The sequence below is a fragment of the Cystoisospora suis genome (genome assembly GCF_002600585.1).
Source record: "Cystoisospora suis strain Wien I chromosome Unknown contig_187, whole genome shotgun sequence".
In the NCBI taxonomy this organism is placed as follows: domain Eukaryota; phylum Apicomplexa; class Conoidasida; order Eucoccidiorida; family Sarcocystidae; genus Cystoisospora; species Cystoisospora suis.
Genome location: NW_027152989.1, coordinates 24542 through 40858, shown reverse-complemented (window position 1 = coordinate 40858; position 16317 = coordinate 24542). Strand labels below are relative to the sequence as shown.

The window sequence follows — 16317 nt, the reverse complement described above, 5'->3', positions numbered from 1 at the left end:
GCTGCCGGGATGACTTCCCTTCCCCTTTCCCCTCTCTGCATTGGAACTCTCCCTCTCTCTGTCTGTCTTCTTATTCCATTGTTCAAGAAAAACAATACGACACCTCCATGTCTTACAGGACCGTCATAAAAATCCCATCGGAGAGAGCCCCCATTTGCTCCAACAATCCACCTTCTGCTTCTTCCTGGAGACCTGCTCATCTCACTCTTTATAGAATAACTGTTAAGAGCTCACGCTGTGTGAGATCTCCCCTCTGTTATTTCTCCGACCTAAACCTGTTAAGACACTCTTCTCCATAGATCTATGCAAGGTTTGCCTCTTCTTCCTCTGGGTGGGTCCGTGCATGCCTTCTCGGTAAAGCACTGTGCAACGCTGAAGGTCTTCCACCACCTGCATACCTATCTTTCAGTGAGCATATCCGCGGCGGTAAACCGATGAGAACTTTTTCTTTTGAACATCACGATCTTCAAGAAAGGAGAAGAGACGGAATTTCCTTCAAGTGATGGCGATGGAATCCGTCACTTCCAAGGAAGTCCGAAAGTCTCTTTCCTCCTCTACACAGGCTTCCCTCCTCCTACCTAGCCCTAGCCGTGAAGACCGTGGGGGTTTACCCTGCTGTATAGTCCAGCCAGGCAACCACAACTCCGTTTCATTTCTCTTCTCGTCCATCTGCAGTTCACTCTCCCCTCACATAAACTCCTGTTGGGCGTCTAGGAGAAGCTCTCGGAGACACGCAGGTGCGTGCACCTTTGTCATTGGGTTTTCGTCGACAACTGCAGCAAGAAAAAAGATAGACGAGAAGATGTTTCAACATGAATAAGAAAGAAGTGTGTGCATGCGACAATCCTATCTCTTCTGGACTGAGGTAGCACGAGGGTGTCACTAGCAGCATTCAAGTCACAAGGCTTAGATAAATGAGCCAGTCGCAGGGCAACAGTGCGTACTCATGAAAAGTGTCGAGGAGAGGAAGGGAAAGAAGTCACGCCTGGTCTCAGATAACAATGAAGCCGAGAGGGCAGGACAGTACAAAGTCTATCTTAATTAGCGACGAGAATGTATGACATAGAAAGAACCGGCACTCCCAGCAAACACTCTATACACGTCCTCACGGAACTATGGCAGTGACGCGCCCTCACAGTCCTACGATGGTCTAAGTCTGGCTCAAGATACATATCTGGGGACACACTTGCACACGGACACAACTGATTCTCTTATAGAGTGAGTATGCACTCTTTCAGTTAGCTAGCAGATCACTGTCTATATGTGTGACTCCGTACACCTACGGAGATACATACCCTACACACGTATACACCTCCACGCACAAAGCGTGCAAGCAGTCCTTTAGTTACCTATCAACGCTAAACACGAGAGAGAAGACGATCTAAATCTTACCAGGGGGCTGAATAGCTTCGACGAGAAAGCAGTACATGAAGGTATCGGCGACAACATCCCAGACGGCCATGAATTGAGAGGCGATAACAGCGGCAATCAGTCCAACAAAGAGAGAAACGCAGAGAGGCGCTGCAACAAACGTCGGAGAGGTTAGTGAAGCATACTTCTCTGTCCCTGTCAGAGTCTGAAACACCATAGAAGAGAAACCAAGACATCGAAAGCACTCCTTGTGAGCGAACCTCTCGCAGACACGAGAGACGGGGCTGACTCTAGTCCATTCACCACAGCTGCCTAGAAGAAGATACAGAACAAAAATAGTGGATGTTCAAACAGGGAAGTAAAGAATAGGCCGCGATAGAAGGTACTGGATAAACACAAAGAGAATCGAGAGAACAAAAGCCGAGAAGACTCAAAAAGCTTCGGTTCCGGAGGATAAAGTGAACTAGGTAACTATCTAACCTTACCTCAACCCTAAACCCAACTCCATCAGTAGGCGATAGGATTCACAAGAACGGGACTTAAATGTTTTGTTCGGCAAATGTCTCTGTTGAAAGACATGTCTCGGCGCCACGAAGAAGTGAGCTGCACTCTGCGGCGGACTGGTTAGATAAGGCGAGGTCTGGCAGATAGGTCAAGAATGTCGGCTATCGTGAAGCGGTAGATGTTCTTTCTCTTGGAGAAGTTATCCACACCTTGCATATATACTATATATATATATATATACCACGGTGATATACAAGCAACGCATCTCCAAGACACCTATGTGCCACCAAAACGTCAAGAAAACACCCAACGTAGGCCAGGAGTCCCCTGTCCGCACTGCTCAGTTCGAGGTGGTCTGAGGAAGGTAGCACTCGTCAGTAGGTAGGTAGGTAGGACTCATACACACGAAGAACATAACATGAATGAACAGCACTCGGCATGCGTCTATATGTGTCATACGCCGCTGACGTGGGCGTCCTAGGTAGCTGAAGACTTAGTGAGAACACTGAAAGCATTCTCCAAGGCATTCGCAAAAGAGGCGCGCTTACCTGATAACACATGAAAGTCGTTGTGAGAGACACCGCCGACGTCCCAATGACAGAGCACAGATTAGCCGCCTAAAGAGCAACAGACAGTAGAAAACAAGACACAGAACCAGCAATGTCGTTCTCACACTCATCAAAGAGACTAACTGACTCCCACGTCTCCTGATCGAGAGGCATCGTGAGCTTGCAACCTTCTAGACTCATTCCCGACGGGGAAACAATCGCGCGTGCTCTGCCCATACAGAGGACACTCAGACTGACGGCCGATTCACAAAAACTGTAAGGTCTGTCTGTCATCTGCAGCAGTGTGGAAAGATACTTGAAATACACAGAGAGAAGGCACAGGTAGAAATGAGCCAAGCACAAGCGCGACTGAGACGAGGTTTCGGGTCAAGGAAAGACTTACTCCGTGAAGATAAGAGGCTGGAGAACGGGAGTTCAAGATGCGCGAAGACGACTTGTCCATAGCAGGAAAGAATGGCTTAGAGGAAATCGACATCTGAATGCATACAACAACAGATGTGCCGGCAATGAGTGTGGGCTAGTCTGTCCGTTTTGCTGTCTGCTGTCACGTGGCAAAAGAAACTCTCCACTCGGATGCGGACCGGAAGAAGAGATGTGCTGTTTCTGTCCGCTGGAATGTGGGAGACACCACAAGGGGAGAAGGAGAGCAATGCGTCGACAAACAAGAAAGCTCACTACCGGGCAGCTATGGCAAAAAAGTGAATAAACCCTAGTGGAGATATGAGGGAAGACGTCCCATTCTCCCAAAGGCCTGACGCAGCTTCCTAGCAGCATTCTTCTATGGGGAAAGCGCACAGATCTACTGCGGGAGAGGGAGATTGGATAGGGTGTTTCGATCTAAGTAAACGACCAACTAAGACACGCTCAGCGATGTCGTTGTACCGTCACCAGCTAGAAACACTGAGAGAAGACTGATGATCAGAGCCTGCTGGATCCGATGTACCTTCCCATACAAGCAAGATGCAGGAGGAAGCTCGAAGAAAGAGACGGTTAAGTTCTTAGACCGGTGTGTATGAACTAGACAAGCAAACCCAAATAGATGCATGGATGAGGTAGGTGGGAAGCACTGAAGAGATGCGCAGCTGTCTCTTACCAGATGTGAAGGATGGATCACATGGGTGTGACTTGCGTACCTCGATAAAACCAGAGGAGGTGAAGCGATCGACAATGAAGGTAGTGGGCTGCATGACGTTGCCTGAGAATGAGCGAGGAACACGCAGGCATGCCAACCTCGTGCATGGTCATGTACGGCATCATCATCATCATAAAAACTCGGTAACGGGAAAAGACATCGGTCAGCAAGCAGTGTGTTCGTGAGACGCTTAGGGCAAAAGACGAAGGGTAAAGTGAGATCGAGTTCATAACTCACTCATGGAAGATGTGAAAGAAACGAGGAAACCAGATGGCGGTACACGACCATATGGCATGCGTGGATACGGACCCGCAATTGAATCTATAGAGAAAGCTCACTGTCGAGCTGACTGGATATGCAAGGAAGCAAGAGAGTGTAATACTCTTCACTTACCCGTAAACACCTCTTTTCTTCTCGTGAACTAAGATATAGTTATCCGTTGTGCTACCATACGATAAAGAGAAGAGTGCATACTTGTAAGCAGTAAGAAAGTGTCCTGTTTCATTGAGAAAACCACGCTGAGACAAGCACCCCGGGCGCATTGCTCCCCTAAAGAATGAGCGGGTTCCATATCAGCGTCCATATTATAGACAATACTAAACAAAAAGAAGAGAATGCAGGACAGCCTAGAGAATGTAGCGTGCATTCGCCTGAAAAGAACTCGAGATCTTCTGGGTTTACTTCCATCGTTCTCCTTCTCCCGTCGGCCTACATTCACAGACTCCCTGTCTACCCCCGACCTAAATTCTATGCCTTCTGCCACACGACGAACTGCACGTATTTGCCCCTAAGCTTCAAAAGAAGGACTTACGGAAACAATCGATGAGATTCCGCACGATGGGGGAGTACTGATAGAGGGTCAAGTTCTTAGTGGAGGCCCAGGCACAAAGAATACGAATAGGCCGAGTAAAGCCCATGACTAAACCTCCGACAGCGAAACTTCCAATATGATGAGTCGCACCTAGACCAACAGCGACTAGGGGAGGATACCAGCCAACATCTCTTTCTTCTGATCCCTCAGGAGGAGAGAAATACCATACTGTCCCAGCATAAGCAATGACGAAGTTACAGAAAGCAAGAAGAGCCTCCAGGACCCAGAAGAGTGCGGCCCACCAGAAGAGACCGAAGAGAATGAAGCGAGCGTCCCAAACCACACGTCGATGCAGAGGAAGGAAATCGACATCTCCGTTCGGGTCTAAACCTAGGCTCATCTACAAAGAGAAAGAAAGAAAGAGTGAGAAAGAAAAAAGAGAGATTACTACGAAGGAGGCTATCTGTGGCAGTCATACATACGCTCATGCCACGCCACACCTAACAGACCACTATCGATACAGAAGAACGAGAAACAGTAGGAACGGAGGTTTGTCTGATGAAGTGAAGAAAGAAGATTCATCGACGAGACGTGACGCGCCGAAAAATAAACAGAAACACGAAGCACAAGAACAAAAGTGAGGAAAGTAATCCCCCCCACCCTGCAAACTAGTAAGAATTGGCCATGAACGATAGTGACGTGTTTCGATACCTACGAGGGGACAACAGGATACCGGAGAGAGGGCACACGTGAGATAGGGAGACTCGACCTGACCTTTCCAAGTGTTCAGAAGAAATCGAGCTCACAAACAAGATTGACCGGACAACGGACACGTTCAACAGACTCCAGGGAGTCATTGAGACAGGAATGGCGGGCACTCTTTTAGCACTTGGAAACAAAGACAAATGGAAAAGGAGAAATCAAAGCGACGTTAATCACAATAGCAGGCACCCTCCAGTGTCTCCGTTTCTCACCTCTGTGGTGTCGACAGTCCCCGCTGAGACGATGTACATGTACGCCTCTATCCAGAACCAGAGCCAGAGACTCGAGACTAAAGAGAAAGAAAACGCAGAGGGGGAATGTTCGCATACTTAGTGTATACCTTCGTCGAGACGGACATAAAGAAGAAGCGACCAGGAGCTTCAAAAATGCTTTTAGCTAGAGATGAAAGAAGAAAATAGTTTTGAGAGAAGAGAAAGACGGTTGGCTGAGAGTTCAGCCAACCGTCTTTCTCTTCTCTGCGATGTTAGTCAGTGAGCTAACACCGCACGCATAGCTGAAGCGTTCTCATATTATAGTGAGTTTACTTACGCGTCCCGAAGATGATAGGAGCGAGGAAGAGTTGGATCATATCAGAGACAGCTTCTCCAGCACATTCAAGGAGACGGACAGCATTGCCAATGGCTCGACGTGCCGCAAAGAGCAGAAGAGCCACCAGGGCTCCCAGTGCAATCAAGATGATCCCGACCTACAGAAGACAAGGACAGGCACGGATGTATTTCAGCAAAACTGCAAGCGTGTGTCTATCATTGCATAGGGCGAGTCTCGTCCTGACAGAAATCCTCCTTGTTGAGAAGACGGGCTTCAGTCTTCAGGGTTATTTGTTTCCAAAGAGGACAAAATACACCGTCCCTGCTGTCGCAAGGAGCCACGCTAGACTTTTGAGCCCGTTATTCCGCAGCCATCTCTTCTATTAACTACAGTGCAAGGAAAGGAACCTTTCGAGCATGATAAGCAAGCTAGGTGCATGTGTCCCTTCACCCCACAGCGCCCTCACAGGACAACTTACAAAGAGAGCCCAGGAGTAATCGAGAGAATAGAAGCTGCCTTTATCAGGATCAAGAACTCCTCCTAGTCCAGACTTAACCAATTGCGCTCCCGCGACAATAGCAAGGCAGATAGTCCATATAGCCCCGACACCTAAGACAACTCCTGGAGATAGTCTGAGCATCATGGCGAATCCCGCGGAGAAGATTCCAGCGAGGAATGTATACCCCACTACGCACCACCACGAAGCTCGAAATGAACCAAGGGCAATTTGTGCCTGTCTGAAGCTTCCATTCAATATAGGCGCCATTTGACTTCTCAGTGAAGTATCAAGAGGAACGCAATATGCTCCAGCCATCACTGTCGCCGCATATGCCGGAGATTGAAGCATGTATTGTACAGTTAAGGCAGAGTTCCTCCCTCCTGAATCAATCTCTGTCTCACGGACAGGTACCGGTATCGTCTTCCCAGCCTCAACATCCTCTTCAGTAGGACACGATTCAACACACCGAGCGTCGTCGAGCATCAGGGTTGCATAGGATTCTCGTGGATCAAGAGGGACGTAGAGGTAAGGCAAATGCCGTACACTAGCGTCTACGCCGCAGTTCTTTCCCTGGTAATTGATACCCCGAGTTAAACGAGCAGGACTTCCTTCCGAGAAGGCCAGAATAAGAAAAAACAAACAGAAAACTCCAAATCCAGAGAAAACAGCTAACCAGTGAACATCCGTAGACTTCCGCTGGGGCTCATAGTCACCCACACTTCCACCTGCCCCACCAGCCGAAAACGCTGCCATCGATGCTGTAGAAAACGCTGCGGATCCCGGAGGAACCGCCGACGTCGTCTCCGTGATGATGCCTGTTGAAAGAGACGAAAGGTATACAAGCAACCAAGACACCCCTTTCAAACATGCAGCCGAATTGTGATGGACAGTGAAAACTGTGCAGACGAGAGTCATTCAATCCAGCACATCCTCGTCGCCTTGTATGTAGCAAGTCAATCCAGGAAGTAAGACACTACCTGGCGAAGGAGCTAACTAGGCAAAGCGGCTCTCGACCTTAGTTTTCTTCTGAGAGAGCGGTGCAGCGTTTCAAATGACGGAATACGTACCACAGAAAGATACAGGATTAGTCGAAGATGTGTAAGAGAAAGAATGGCTTCCCAGGCAGTTAAGCAAAAAAATTTATATTACCCTGCGAATGCGCGATTGATATACAGAAAGATTGCAAGTAGGCGAGACCTAGAAAGGAGCAAGCACGACCAAGGGAGAGAAGAGCTTTTTGCCGCTTAACAGCTACTAAGTTGCGGCCTGCTGAGTGATTGGTGTCTGAAAGCCCCGAACAAAGAGACTTACGTTCGGTGGTGACAGGTGGGTTGACGACGGTGGGTAGCTGATATGTGGCCGGTATATACGCCGGTGACGTGCTGACGCTTTCGCCCGTCACCGTGTAGCTGCGGCTATTGTCATCCGTGGCCCTGGCGTACATGGTGGATGCTACACGGTGTTAACAAAAACAGAGGGGACAACACAGATAGAACACTACCAACAGCTGACGTCATCATAGCCTTCGCTCCACTCCATCTGTCTGGCCGCTTCATCATGCGGACGCGGTGGAGCAGTGATTGTGATGTGAAGTCTGTGGATTTTCCGTCTTGTCTGGGATGTGATGGCAACATGCACTACAAAGTATAGGAGAAAAGAGAACTGCACAGATCTGTGCACCAGGTGTGCCACTCTATTTCCTCGCTCCTGCGGATCAAAGCTAAAACCACTGGATTCCTAGAGATGGCTGGAACGAACTCCGTTACTCCGCTTTTCTATGGAACCCACTGCAGAGGCGATGGACTTTGCAGCGACATAGGACGGCTGCTTAGGAAAACTTAATCCAAAGACAGTGTGACAGGGCCGCCAAGCAAGAGGGACCAGAAAACAAAGAAAAACGGGGCGGAAGAAGAACAGCTGGGAGAGCTCCGGGGCCAGATACAGGTCAGACTCGGGTCACCTGGCCCGTAGTGAGTACTATGGGGACTGCCAGGTCTAACCTAAAGTTCGCCAGGACTTCTGAGTCGACCCTGTCGTACGTGTAAACTATCACTACCAAAGTCCCGGACAGGTCGGAGAATGGAGGTCGGTAGCAGCACCCATCTGTATGGCACTGTCATGCCAGGGGGTGGAGGGAGGTAACGCGGCGCAAGGTGCGCGCGAACGTAAATAGTAGGTCAACTCTCCACATATCTGTGGTCTCCATGACTGGGCTCTGATCTCGCACTGCGCCAGGAAACAGGACAAATACGATATATCGCTCTGAGCTAACCGGCCCCGCCGCGGTTCTTCCCTTGAAGGCGGTCGACTTTCCAGATGATACGTAAAATCCCCCTTTACGAAGAGAAGTAGACAGACGCAGCAGACAAGAAAAGAAGGTCCTCATCGCCACTTCCCTTTCCCGCCGAGAGTGAAGGTAGCAGAAGAAGGGAGAGGTTAGTCGTACCTGCCAGGCAGAAAGAAGACCTGTTTGTCGAAAAGAAGGCGGCGACTCAACTGAGCATGGAAAAGAAAGAACGCCGCGCAAAAGGAGAAAGAAAACAGAAACGAGTTCTTCGTAGAAAAGCGATAAGGTTCCCTTGACTGTCTTGTGGGATAGGCAACAGAAGTAGAATGTTAAGTCAGCGCTAGCAAGGCATCGCGCTTCTGATGTCCCAGTGACGGCAAGGGTTCTTGCTTCGCCGCTCCCCAGAAAACAGAGGACAAGCTGGTGCCAAGAAAAGCCAGGGAAATGAAAGAAGAGAGACTGTTTTGCGGGAAACATAGGAAACATAGGAAGGAGTGCAATAACTCCTGGGCGGCATCGCCCCCGCCTTTCTTGCAAGACGTCTCAAAGGCGCGTTGTAGCCCTACGGAGCAGCGGGATGACGTACGTTGAGTCTGTTCGCAAAAGTGGAAGAATACGCGATTTCTACTACGACCTTCGATCTAAGCGACCGTTCCCCCACTTCCTCTTTGCAAGTAATCGGCTTAAAGAACAAAGACAAAGGAAGAGAAGTAGGATCGGACGAGACAGAAGCAGTGCTGCTGTCACTGAAGACAGCCCGGCACGGGAACAGCGATGTCAAGTTATCCTTCTCTGGCGGGATTGTTGGGCCACGCGCAGCAGTCGGAGCACGCAAAGTTGCGAACACGGCCAGACAGCCTGCAGTTGAAGTGGTTCGTGAGACCACCTAGAGCAAAGCGTGAACATGCCTTTGTCTAATAGTAGTTACTGTTCAACCGAGCTGGTGCCAGCCATGTATCTGACAATATAAACAGCTAGGAATACTTCCCGTGTTCCTCCCACTGGTCTTCCCTCCTCGGCGGTCGAAAGCCGTCCCAGCGCCATCACGTGCAACGCCCGACAGGGTAGAAGGAACCGGGGAATTGCAGCGTTAAGTGAGGTCCGCTGCCGTCCTGCCGGAAATCGACACCGCTTTCGCAAGCTAAACTTGGCTTAGGAGGGAGCGCCCTCGTTGGAAAGTGTCTCTTCGCGTTCGTCCCCAAACAAGCCACACCCCCCTGAGCTGTCCACGTGGGAATCAGTGCTTCTAACAATGTGAAATTTGTTTTTCCCATTTGCCCGTCCTCAAGGTGTGGAAGCCCTGGGCGCTGCACGGCTACTGGCATTTCTCGATTCAGTGGCACAAGTTGACTCGGGTCGGTTACGTTCTGGCTAGTCATCTGGGCTGCCCTGGTCTAAAGCAAAGCACCTCAACTCCGAGATCGCAAGTCCCAGTCACTCGGTCTCCGGGCCAGGATAAGCCAGAGGGCAGAAATAGGATCAGTCCAGTCGCCGTCGTCCATAACTTTCCGTGAGTAACTCAGAAGCACGACTCCTCTCCGACCCGGCCTGGACACCGAGCTCGTACCCTCGCACGAAAGTTTTGCAGCCTCTGTCTTCTCGGTCATGTAACGGTGTCACGACCCAGCCAACGTCTACACGCAACTTCCAGCTGATATTCTGCACGGCACAACTGGCCCCCTAAGTCAGGTGTAGTACAGCCGCGTAGTTGAGGTCCAGTACACAGTAGCTGGCGTCTCCCCAACAGTGTGGCAGAGGCTACTTCTGTGGAACTGAGTCCCAGGCTTCACGGCGCTGAACTACCGAAGAAGGCAGGACGGTCGCCACGAGCAGGACATTCCTTGCGACAGTCCCGCAGGCCGGTGCCGCCTCCCGAAGTCTTTATGTGGGGCTTTTCTCCCCTGAAGCTGAAGACCCTGGGGAGAGGTCACCACGGTTGCTCTTGGCGCTCGGGGCCCTAAACCAATACACACCGGTATCTAGGCAGTGTGACGCTACTAGCTGATTCAGTGAACATTCGCCTCCTGGCGCTTCAAAAATGATGGCACGGCTCGAGCCTCGTCAGCTCCGGTATCGGGGGCTACGGCAGCAGCAGCAACAGGCCTTGTTCCGTAGTGTTAGTATTGCGGGTCCACCCTCCAGTCTTGGTCGGCAGCGGGACTCGTGAATGACTACAAGTTGCCTTCACCCAGCTCAGCTGGCTCTTGAGTCAGGGGCAGGGTCAGAAAACTACTCATAGGAATTTCAGGCATGCTTAGCGAAAGGTGTGCGGCGCCTCGACGCGGCGGAACTCTGCGTCTCGCGACCAGGTCCGGTGTCGTGCTGCGCTCGCGAGAAGTCTAGGCTGCTAATCGCACGTTCCTTGTCAACGAGGAGAAACACGCGACTGGCCGTCGCGACGGCAACCGGTTTCCGTGCAACCAGAGCTGAGGCGGTGAGGTCAAGACGCTCGGCAGAGTAGCTCCGACAAACCGCTGTGCTGCTCTGCAGTCTGTCCCCCTCCGCGGTCAGCGTTCCAAGAACGCCGTATGCCCGCAGTGTCGAGTCACCTTCTCCTTCCCGCGGTATGTTTCTCGAGTGTGGTTGAAGGCCTGAACCCGCGCGACTGGTTTGGCGCTGCGACACCCGTTCGCGGACAAGGCACGCACGGCTTCTTTCCGATTCAACGCTGATACCTGAAAAAATCTGTAGTAGGTGATGCAAGCTTGTGACTTCAATCCAGCTGAAGGTCCTGTGTTAATTTGTAGATTTGGTCAGTTACTTTTCATGTCTCACCCTATTCACCCAGGAAGCTGTTGCTTCTATCTCAAGTGCGACAGGTGGCGGCGCGGCGTACCTGACCGAGGGCGGATCGCTTCTCTGCTGCGCGCAGTCGCCGGGCTCCGACAAATCCCGAGGCTCCATATTTCACATCGATAGTCAGATGTTGGTTTACTCGGTGCTTCCGCAAGCCTGAAACGAGGACACATATGGGTCCGAGCTTCGGCTTCTACTTATTTTTTCCGACTGGGAGCACTGACACTTCACTTTTTCCTACGTGTGCGCCGGTTTGCCAGAGATCTTGGGTGGCCTCCCCTTTGCTGGTTTCGATGCTGTCGCGCAGACGGCAGCGGGGCGGCGTCTGTATCACCGTATATTGAGGTCGTCCGCTTTCTTTCATCACTGCCCTAGGACCTTGTTTTCCTGAGAGGTCGCAGGTATATCGAGATCGGCTTTGCGAGATCTCCGCGCAGAGTGGTGCGCAGCTTCGGCGTCCAAACGTTAAGAAACGCCGAATTATACGTCGCCAATCATATCTTTCAAGGTTTCTTGCATTATATTTCTCCAACCATCCTGTTGTTCACCTTCGAGAAATCTCCAGGGGCGTCACCCTCCTGCGTGCCCGCTTTTCAATATTTTGCGTCTGAGCGTGTGTAACGATCGAAGTTTCGGGTACGAGTCTGTCGGTACGGGACTGCTCTAGCCTTTCGACTTGGCGTGTCCTGCATCGTCCTGTGGAGATGAAACAAAACAGACCTGGGACTGGCACACATCAAGCTACTGTTCGTCTGGAGCTTCATTCTTTCTTCTCTGCAGTGTTCCTGCTATGAAGTGCCTACGCCCTTGGCGCAGGCCACTTTTGCCGGAAGCATTTCACCGCTTCGCGTTCAGACCCGGTATTTTTCTCCGCCTTTCCGCTGCGCCTAAACCAACGCTTTTTTCCCTTCACTCTTCTTTGCTGTCGTACTGCTAGTGTCGGTCGTCGGAGTCTGATACAGCATTTACCGAGCTGCTTCTGTCTTGGCAATCGCTCACTACCCTAGGAGCCATTCGAACGCCTGGACTGGGTCCGAAGCACTATGGACGTCTCAGCTGCTTGTTCTGTTTTTTGCAGCCTCTGCTTTTTGCCCACCAGTTAACCTGACGTCCCTGCGTCTCCGGCTGTTTGTATGGAGACAGAAGTTCAATGCCTGCACGTCGAATCGCTTCAGGTCTGCACGTCCCGGCGGAGGTGTGGGTAAACGAGGAGCGGCCGACTCACATAGTGAATTGCTTTTTACTCGGAATCCCCACAATTGTCGACACACTACTCTTTCTGGGAAATGAGTTTCCCTGGAGCGGGTCTCGGAAAGCCGCATGAGTTGCTGCTCGAAACTCGTGCGGTTCTCTGTCGGCTGAAGTACGGAGGGTCGCCTGCTGTTGTTTCGAAGTCTGCAGTGACGCTAACACGGAAAACAGGTATCACCTCAATGCGAAGCCAATCTGGGGATAGTGGAGCAGATTCTACCCGTCGTCTTTGCGTTCCAAGGACGCGGTACGCGGTTCCTCTTTCCGAGTGTCCATCGTCCTCCCCTCCGGTTTCCTGGGCGGCGCTAGCTTCTCGTGTATCCATGACGTCTGTCCGACATCTAGAAGCGTTGAGGGTACCAGCTGTTGTAGAGTACGGAGGAAGACGGCACTTTGGTAGTTTTGAGCCGCGGGTGAGAAACAAGAAAAGCAGCCACACCTCGGAGTGGATCAAGAGGCAAATAACAGACCGGTATGTTCTCAAGGCTCAGGAGGTAAGGGGAACTTAAGTCAGCTGGCCTTTCTCTGGATGGTCCCATCCGAGGTTAAGGGCGTGGTAGCTGTTTCGCCTTGGACTCACCAGATTTCGGTAATTCCCTGGTGTGGAGGCAGACAGCCTGGCCGGACAAGTGACGTGGCGCAGGCGTAGGAGGGTCTCCCGCCGTAGGGCTTTCTGAATGAGAGGCTTTGACATAGTGGGATAACGCATCAGTCGAACAGCGCTATCATGCTCTTTCGTTTTCACTCTGTGTTCCCCTCAACTGCACTTCTCCTACAAGTCGATATTAGCGGCTCGCTGGTACGAGTGTACAACATTACAGTGGTGACCTTCATTTTTCTTCTTGGGGAGGGACCTGTGTACTTCTCAGTGCAACTTTCGAAGTCGCGCGGCGTTTAAACTGGAGCAGCTTGATGACGCGTATCTTTTCTTCCGTAAGAATCAGATCGTCGTGGACCTTGGCGCGTATCCGGGAGGCTGGAGCCAAGTGGCTCTCGATCGTATCCGAGCAGGGGGAGGCCAGGGCAAAGTCATTGCAGTTGACCCTGTCGCAATGGATCCCGTAAGTCGTTGCTAGTGCTGTCCCCGATCTATTCTGAACTGTCCTATGTACTTGCTACAGAAGTGCTTTCTTCGTCTCTCACGTGCGAGTAAGATACTTACTGGTGAGAGTTTTGACTGCCCCCCCATGCTCCTGTTTTGTCGGTGAATGCGTCGACAGCTGCCGAACCACACCTTCATTCAGGGGAGTGTTGGGCAAGCCTCAACATTGCATGCCCTGTTGGAGGAACTAGGAGAGCGCAAGGCGGACGTGGTCTTAAGCGATATGGCCCCAGCCTGTATCGGTGTGAAGCAGGATGACCATCTGAATTCTGCCGAGCTTTGTCTACACGCTTCGGACCTCATGGAACAAGTAGGCGTTATGTACAGCTCTGTGGGGCGCCCGTCGTGAAACGTCTAATGCGTGTATCTGCAATTACGGGAATGAAGCGTCTTTGGGACTAGAGTGTCGTTGCTCTGATGAAGTCAGATTTGTTCAGACATAACGCTGTCCAGTTCTGTTGTTTTCTGTGGCTCTGTCTTCCGCTCCTATAGAACGGCCCTTTCCGTGGAACTGGCGTGTTCTGCGTGTAGTCACAAGAACGCTGTGCACACGGGCTGCACTGCGCTTCTGTTGCTAGCCGTGCAGAAATCTCCTACCGTCTTGGTTTCGCTGTACGGGTTCGTCCGTCTTGGGTGCATAGGAAGGGAAAGGTCGCCGGAGCCTGGCGTTCAGTGGAGCATGGTTCACGCTATGCGAGCCGCATGCTGACGCGGCGTCTTCACTTGTTAGCTTCCTGGTAGTACTTTTTCTCCCTACGCTCAGACTCATATTGTCCTCTCAACGGGCTGTGACTGGCTGTTTCCACGCTTTCTCGCTGCTGTGGGGCTCCTCTCAGATCTTGAAACTCGGAGGCGTCTTCGTGACAAAGATGTTCATGGGCAGCGAGACCAATAACTTCAAGGTTTACTTGCGCAGTCGTTTCAAGAAGGTTTCTTCGGCTAAGCCTCGGTATGACACCACTTCCAGGCTAAGCAGCCTAAGCCAAAAGAGCAGGTGTCTTCTGCCTCAGATACGTACATATACATATATATGCAGCCCGATGCCGCTCCAATGCTCGGACACTGCAAGAAGCGCAGCTGTCGTGCCCCAACTACCCACTGCGAAGACGCTGGTCAGCTCTCCCTGTGTGCACCGTAATACTGAAGCGAGCCTTTATACGAGAGTGCTAGACGACAGAAACACGTTCCTCGCCTGCAGGACCGCTAGGTCATACGGGCGTAAGGGTACAGCGGCGATGACGACCTCCTCAAACGAGGCCTGATTTCACCAGGCATGGAATTGAAGTACGGCTTGAATGGTTCCTGCGAACAGTCTCTGTATGCCCTCGTCGATTTCCATGAAACTCAGAAATCCTCACTGGAGTTCAAACAAAGTTGTCGAGTTTTCCCGCACTACCTATGCCCCGGGACGGCATCTGCCTGGAGTGCTGAAATGACGTTGGTCTGCGAGTAGCGTGATTCCGGCATTGTTACCTCTATGGTGTCGGTTAAAATGACAGGAGACGCTGCTTGCGCTGAACTCCGTGTCATTTTGTGTGTAGAGCCTGTCGTCCAGAATCAAGGGAAATGTATTTCGTGTGCCAGGGGTTCGTCGGTCGCGAGAGGATTTCGGAGGAGGTTCAGGTCAAAGGAGCGTTCAGTGCCAAGGAAGGCTACCTTTGAGTGTACTGCGTGAACTTGCGGTCAGGTTCGCCGGCTCGCTCAAGCGACCCGGCCCCTGTGTTTAGTTTTACTCTCGCCCGAGCGCAACTGCCAACCAGTCTGCCTTCCCCGCTCTCTACTATTCCGAGAGACGCTCCAGATGATTCGAAGGTGACCCACCCGCACGCGACTCTCTCCTACACGTAGCGGAGACTACGGTTGTCCCATTTGGCTGGTGTCTCGTTGTCGCAATCAAATATTCCTGCGGAAACAGCTGAATGACGGTGACGACCGAAATGACGTGCGGTATAATGATGGGACCCCTGGTAATCTGCGTGGAGAGTGACTGAAACTCTTCAGTGGAGTAGAGCGTACCCACTTCGCACGAAGCTGATTGAACCCTATCAGCAAAAATACTTGAGGCTCTTGTTCTCGCGCGTGCATGAACAAAGAACTCAATTACAACGCAACTCTTGAACGTAGTTTCGAAAGGTTATCTTCACTGTGCCAAGAATGGCGCCTTCTTAACGACAGAACTACCATGTGGACAGACTATTCACCACATCAAGTCCCCTGAGAACACCAAATCTCTATATTGAGTGTCCCACCAACGCGCACCAACCCTACATACACTGGCAACTTACTCTCGAGACAACAGATAATCCGTCCTTCATGCTCACACGTAGTACTCAACCTCATCACACAGGGTACAGCCGATCAATACGAACTGCATATATTTAACGGCAGACAGCCACAGCGTCCTGGTCCACACTGCAAATCAGTTTGACCGCACAACCCGCTAATCAGCACACAGGAATTGACAAAGTGCCGTGTAGTTATTATCGATATGACAGTGTGTACAATACAGTACAAGCAGCAGCTGCACGACCTTTAGCTACAGGGCGTACTTGCTTGCCCGCTCCTTTGACTGGGCGTGAATTGAAGAAACGAGACCCCGAACCCGCTCTTTTGGACGCCGCCTGGACGGTGGACGTACGCGTATGTTACAAACATGAAAGCTACAAAGAGACGGGGGGGGGGGG

The 16317-nt window shown here is 51.3% G+C and overlaps 3 protein-coding genes across 3 annotated transcripts; 1 reads left to right on the top strand and 2 right to left on the bottom strand.

The window, feature by feature from the left end:
• Positions 1-651: 651 nt before the first annotated feature.
• On the bottom strand, positions 652-9364 carry CSUI_000505 (plasma-membrane choline transporter). Its single transcript, XM_068060739.1, has 11 exons — positions 8644-9364; positions 7509-7649; positions 6177-7012; positions 5699-5855; positions 5362-5438; positions 4388-4787; positions 3578-3639; positions 2827-2919; positions 2424-2492; positions 1393-1576; positions 652-773 (listed from the first exon to the last, which is right to left on the bottom strand). The coding sequence occupies exons 2-11, from the start codon at positions 7639-7641 to the stop codon at positions 688-690; spliced, it is 2097 nt and encodes a 698-aa protein (XP_067927290.1). The 5' UTR covers positions 7642-7649; positions 8644-9364; the 3' UTR covers positions 652-687.
• A 1865-nt stretch (positions 9365-11229) lies between these two features.
• CSUI_000504 (ribosomal rna large subunit methyltransferase) lies at positions 11230-15618 on the top strand. The gene is made up of 5 exons (XM_068060738.1): positions 11230-13025; positions 13401-13592; positions 13752-13943; positions 14470-14627; positions 15175-15618. The coding sequence occupies exons 1-5, from the start codon at positions 12567-12569 to the stop codon at positions 15293-15295; spliced, it is 1122 nt and encodes a 373-aa protein (XP_067927289.1). The 5' UTR covers positions 11230-12566; the 3' UTR covers positions 15296-15618.
• A 166-nt stretch (positions 15619-15784) lies between these two features.
• On the bottom strand, positions 15785-16317 carry CSUI_000503 (uncharacterized protein; the record flags this gene model as incomplete). Its single annotated transcript, XM_068060737.1, has 1 exon — positions 15785-16317. A coding segment is annotated over one exon (147 nt), but the record flags the coding sequence as incomplete, so codon positions are not given.

Bases quoted from the DNA above. Each gene is read 5' to 3' on its own strand.
- CSUI_000505 (XM_068060739.1), bottom strand. From the start codon at position 7,641: ATGTACGCCAGGGCCACGGATGACAATAGCCGCAGCTACACGGTGACG. The intron at 2,920-3,577 runs GTACGCAAGTCA...GTATGCATTCAG, and splicing joins CCTCCTCTGGTTTTATCGAG to ATGTCGATTTCCTCTAAGCC. The intron at 774-1,392 runs GTAAGATTTAGA...TTCTTGCTGCAG, and splicing joins CGAAGCTATTCAGCCCCCTG to TTGTCGACGAAAACCCAATG.
- CSUI_000504 (XM_068060738.1), top strand. From the start codon at position 12,567: ATGAGTTTCCCTGGAGCGGGTCTCGGAAAGCCGCATGAGTTGCTGCTC. The intron at 13,026-13,400 runs GTAAGGGGAACT...TGTACTTCTCAG, and splicing joins ATGTTCTCAAGGCTCAGGAG to TGCAACTTTCGAAGTCGCGC. The intron at 13,944-14,469 runs GTAGGCGTTATG...GGCTCCTCTCAG, and splicing joins CTTCGGACCTCATGGAACAA to ATCTTGAAACTCGGAGGCGT.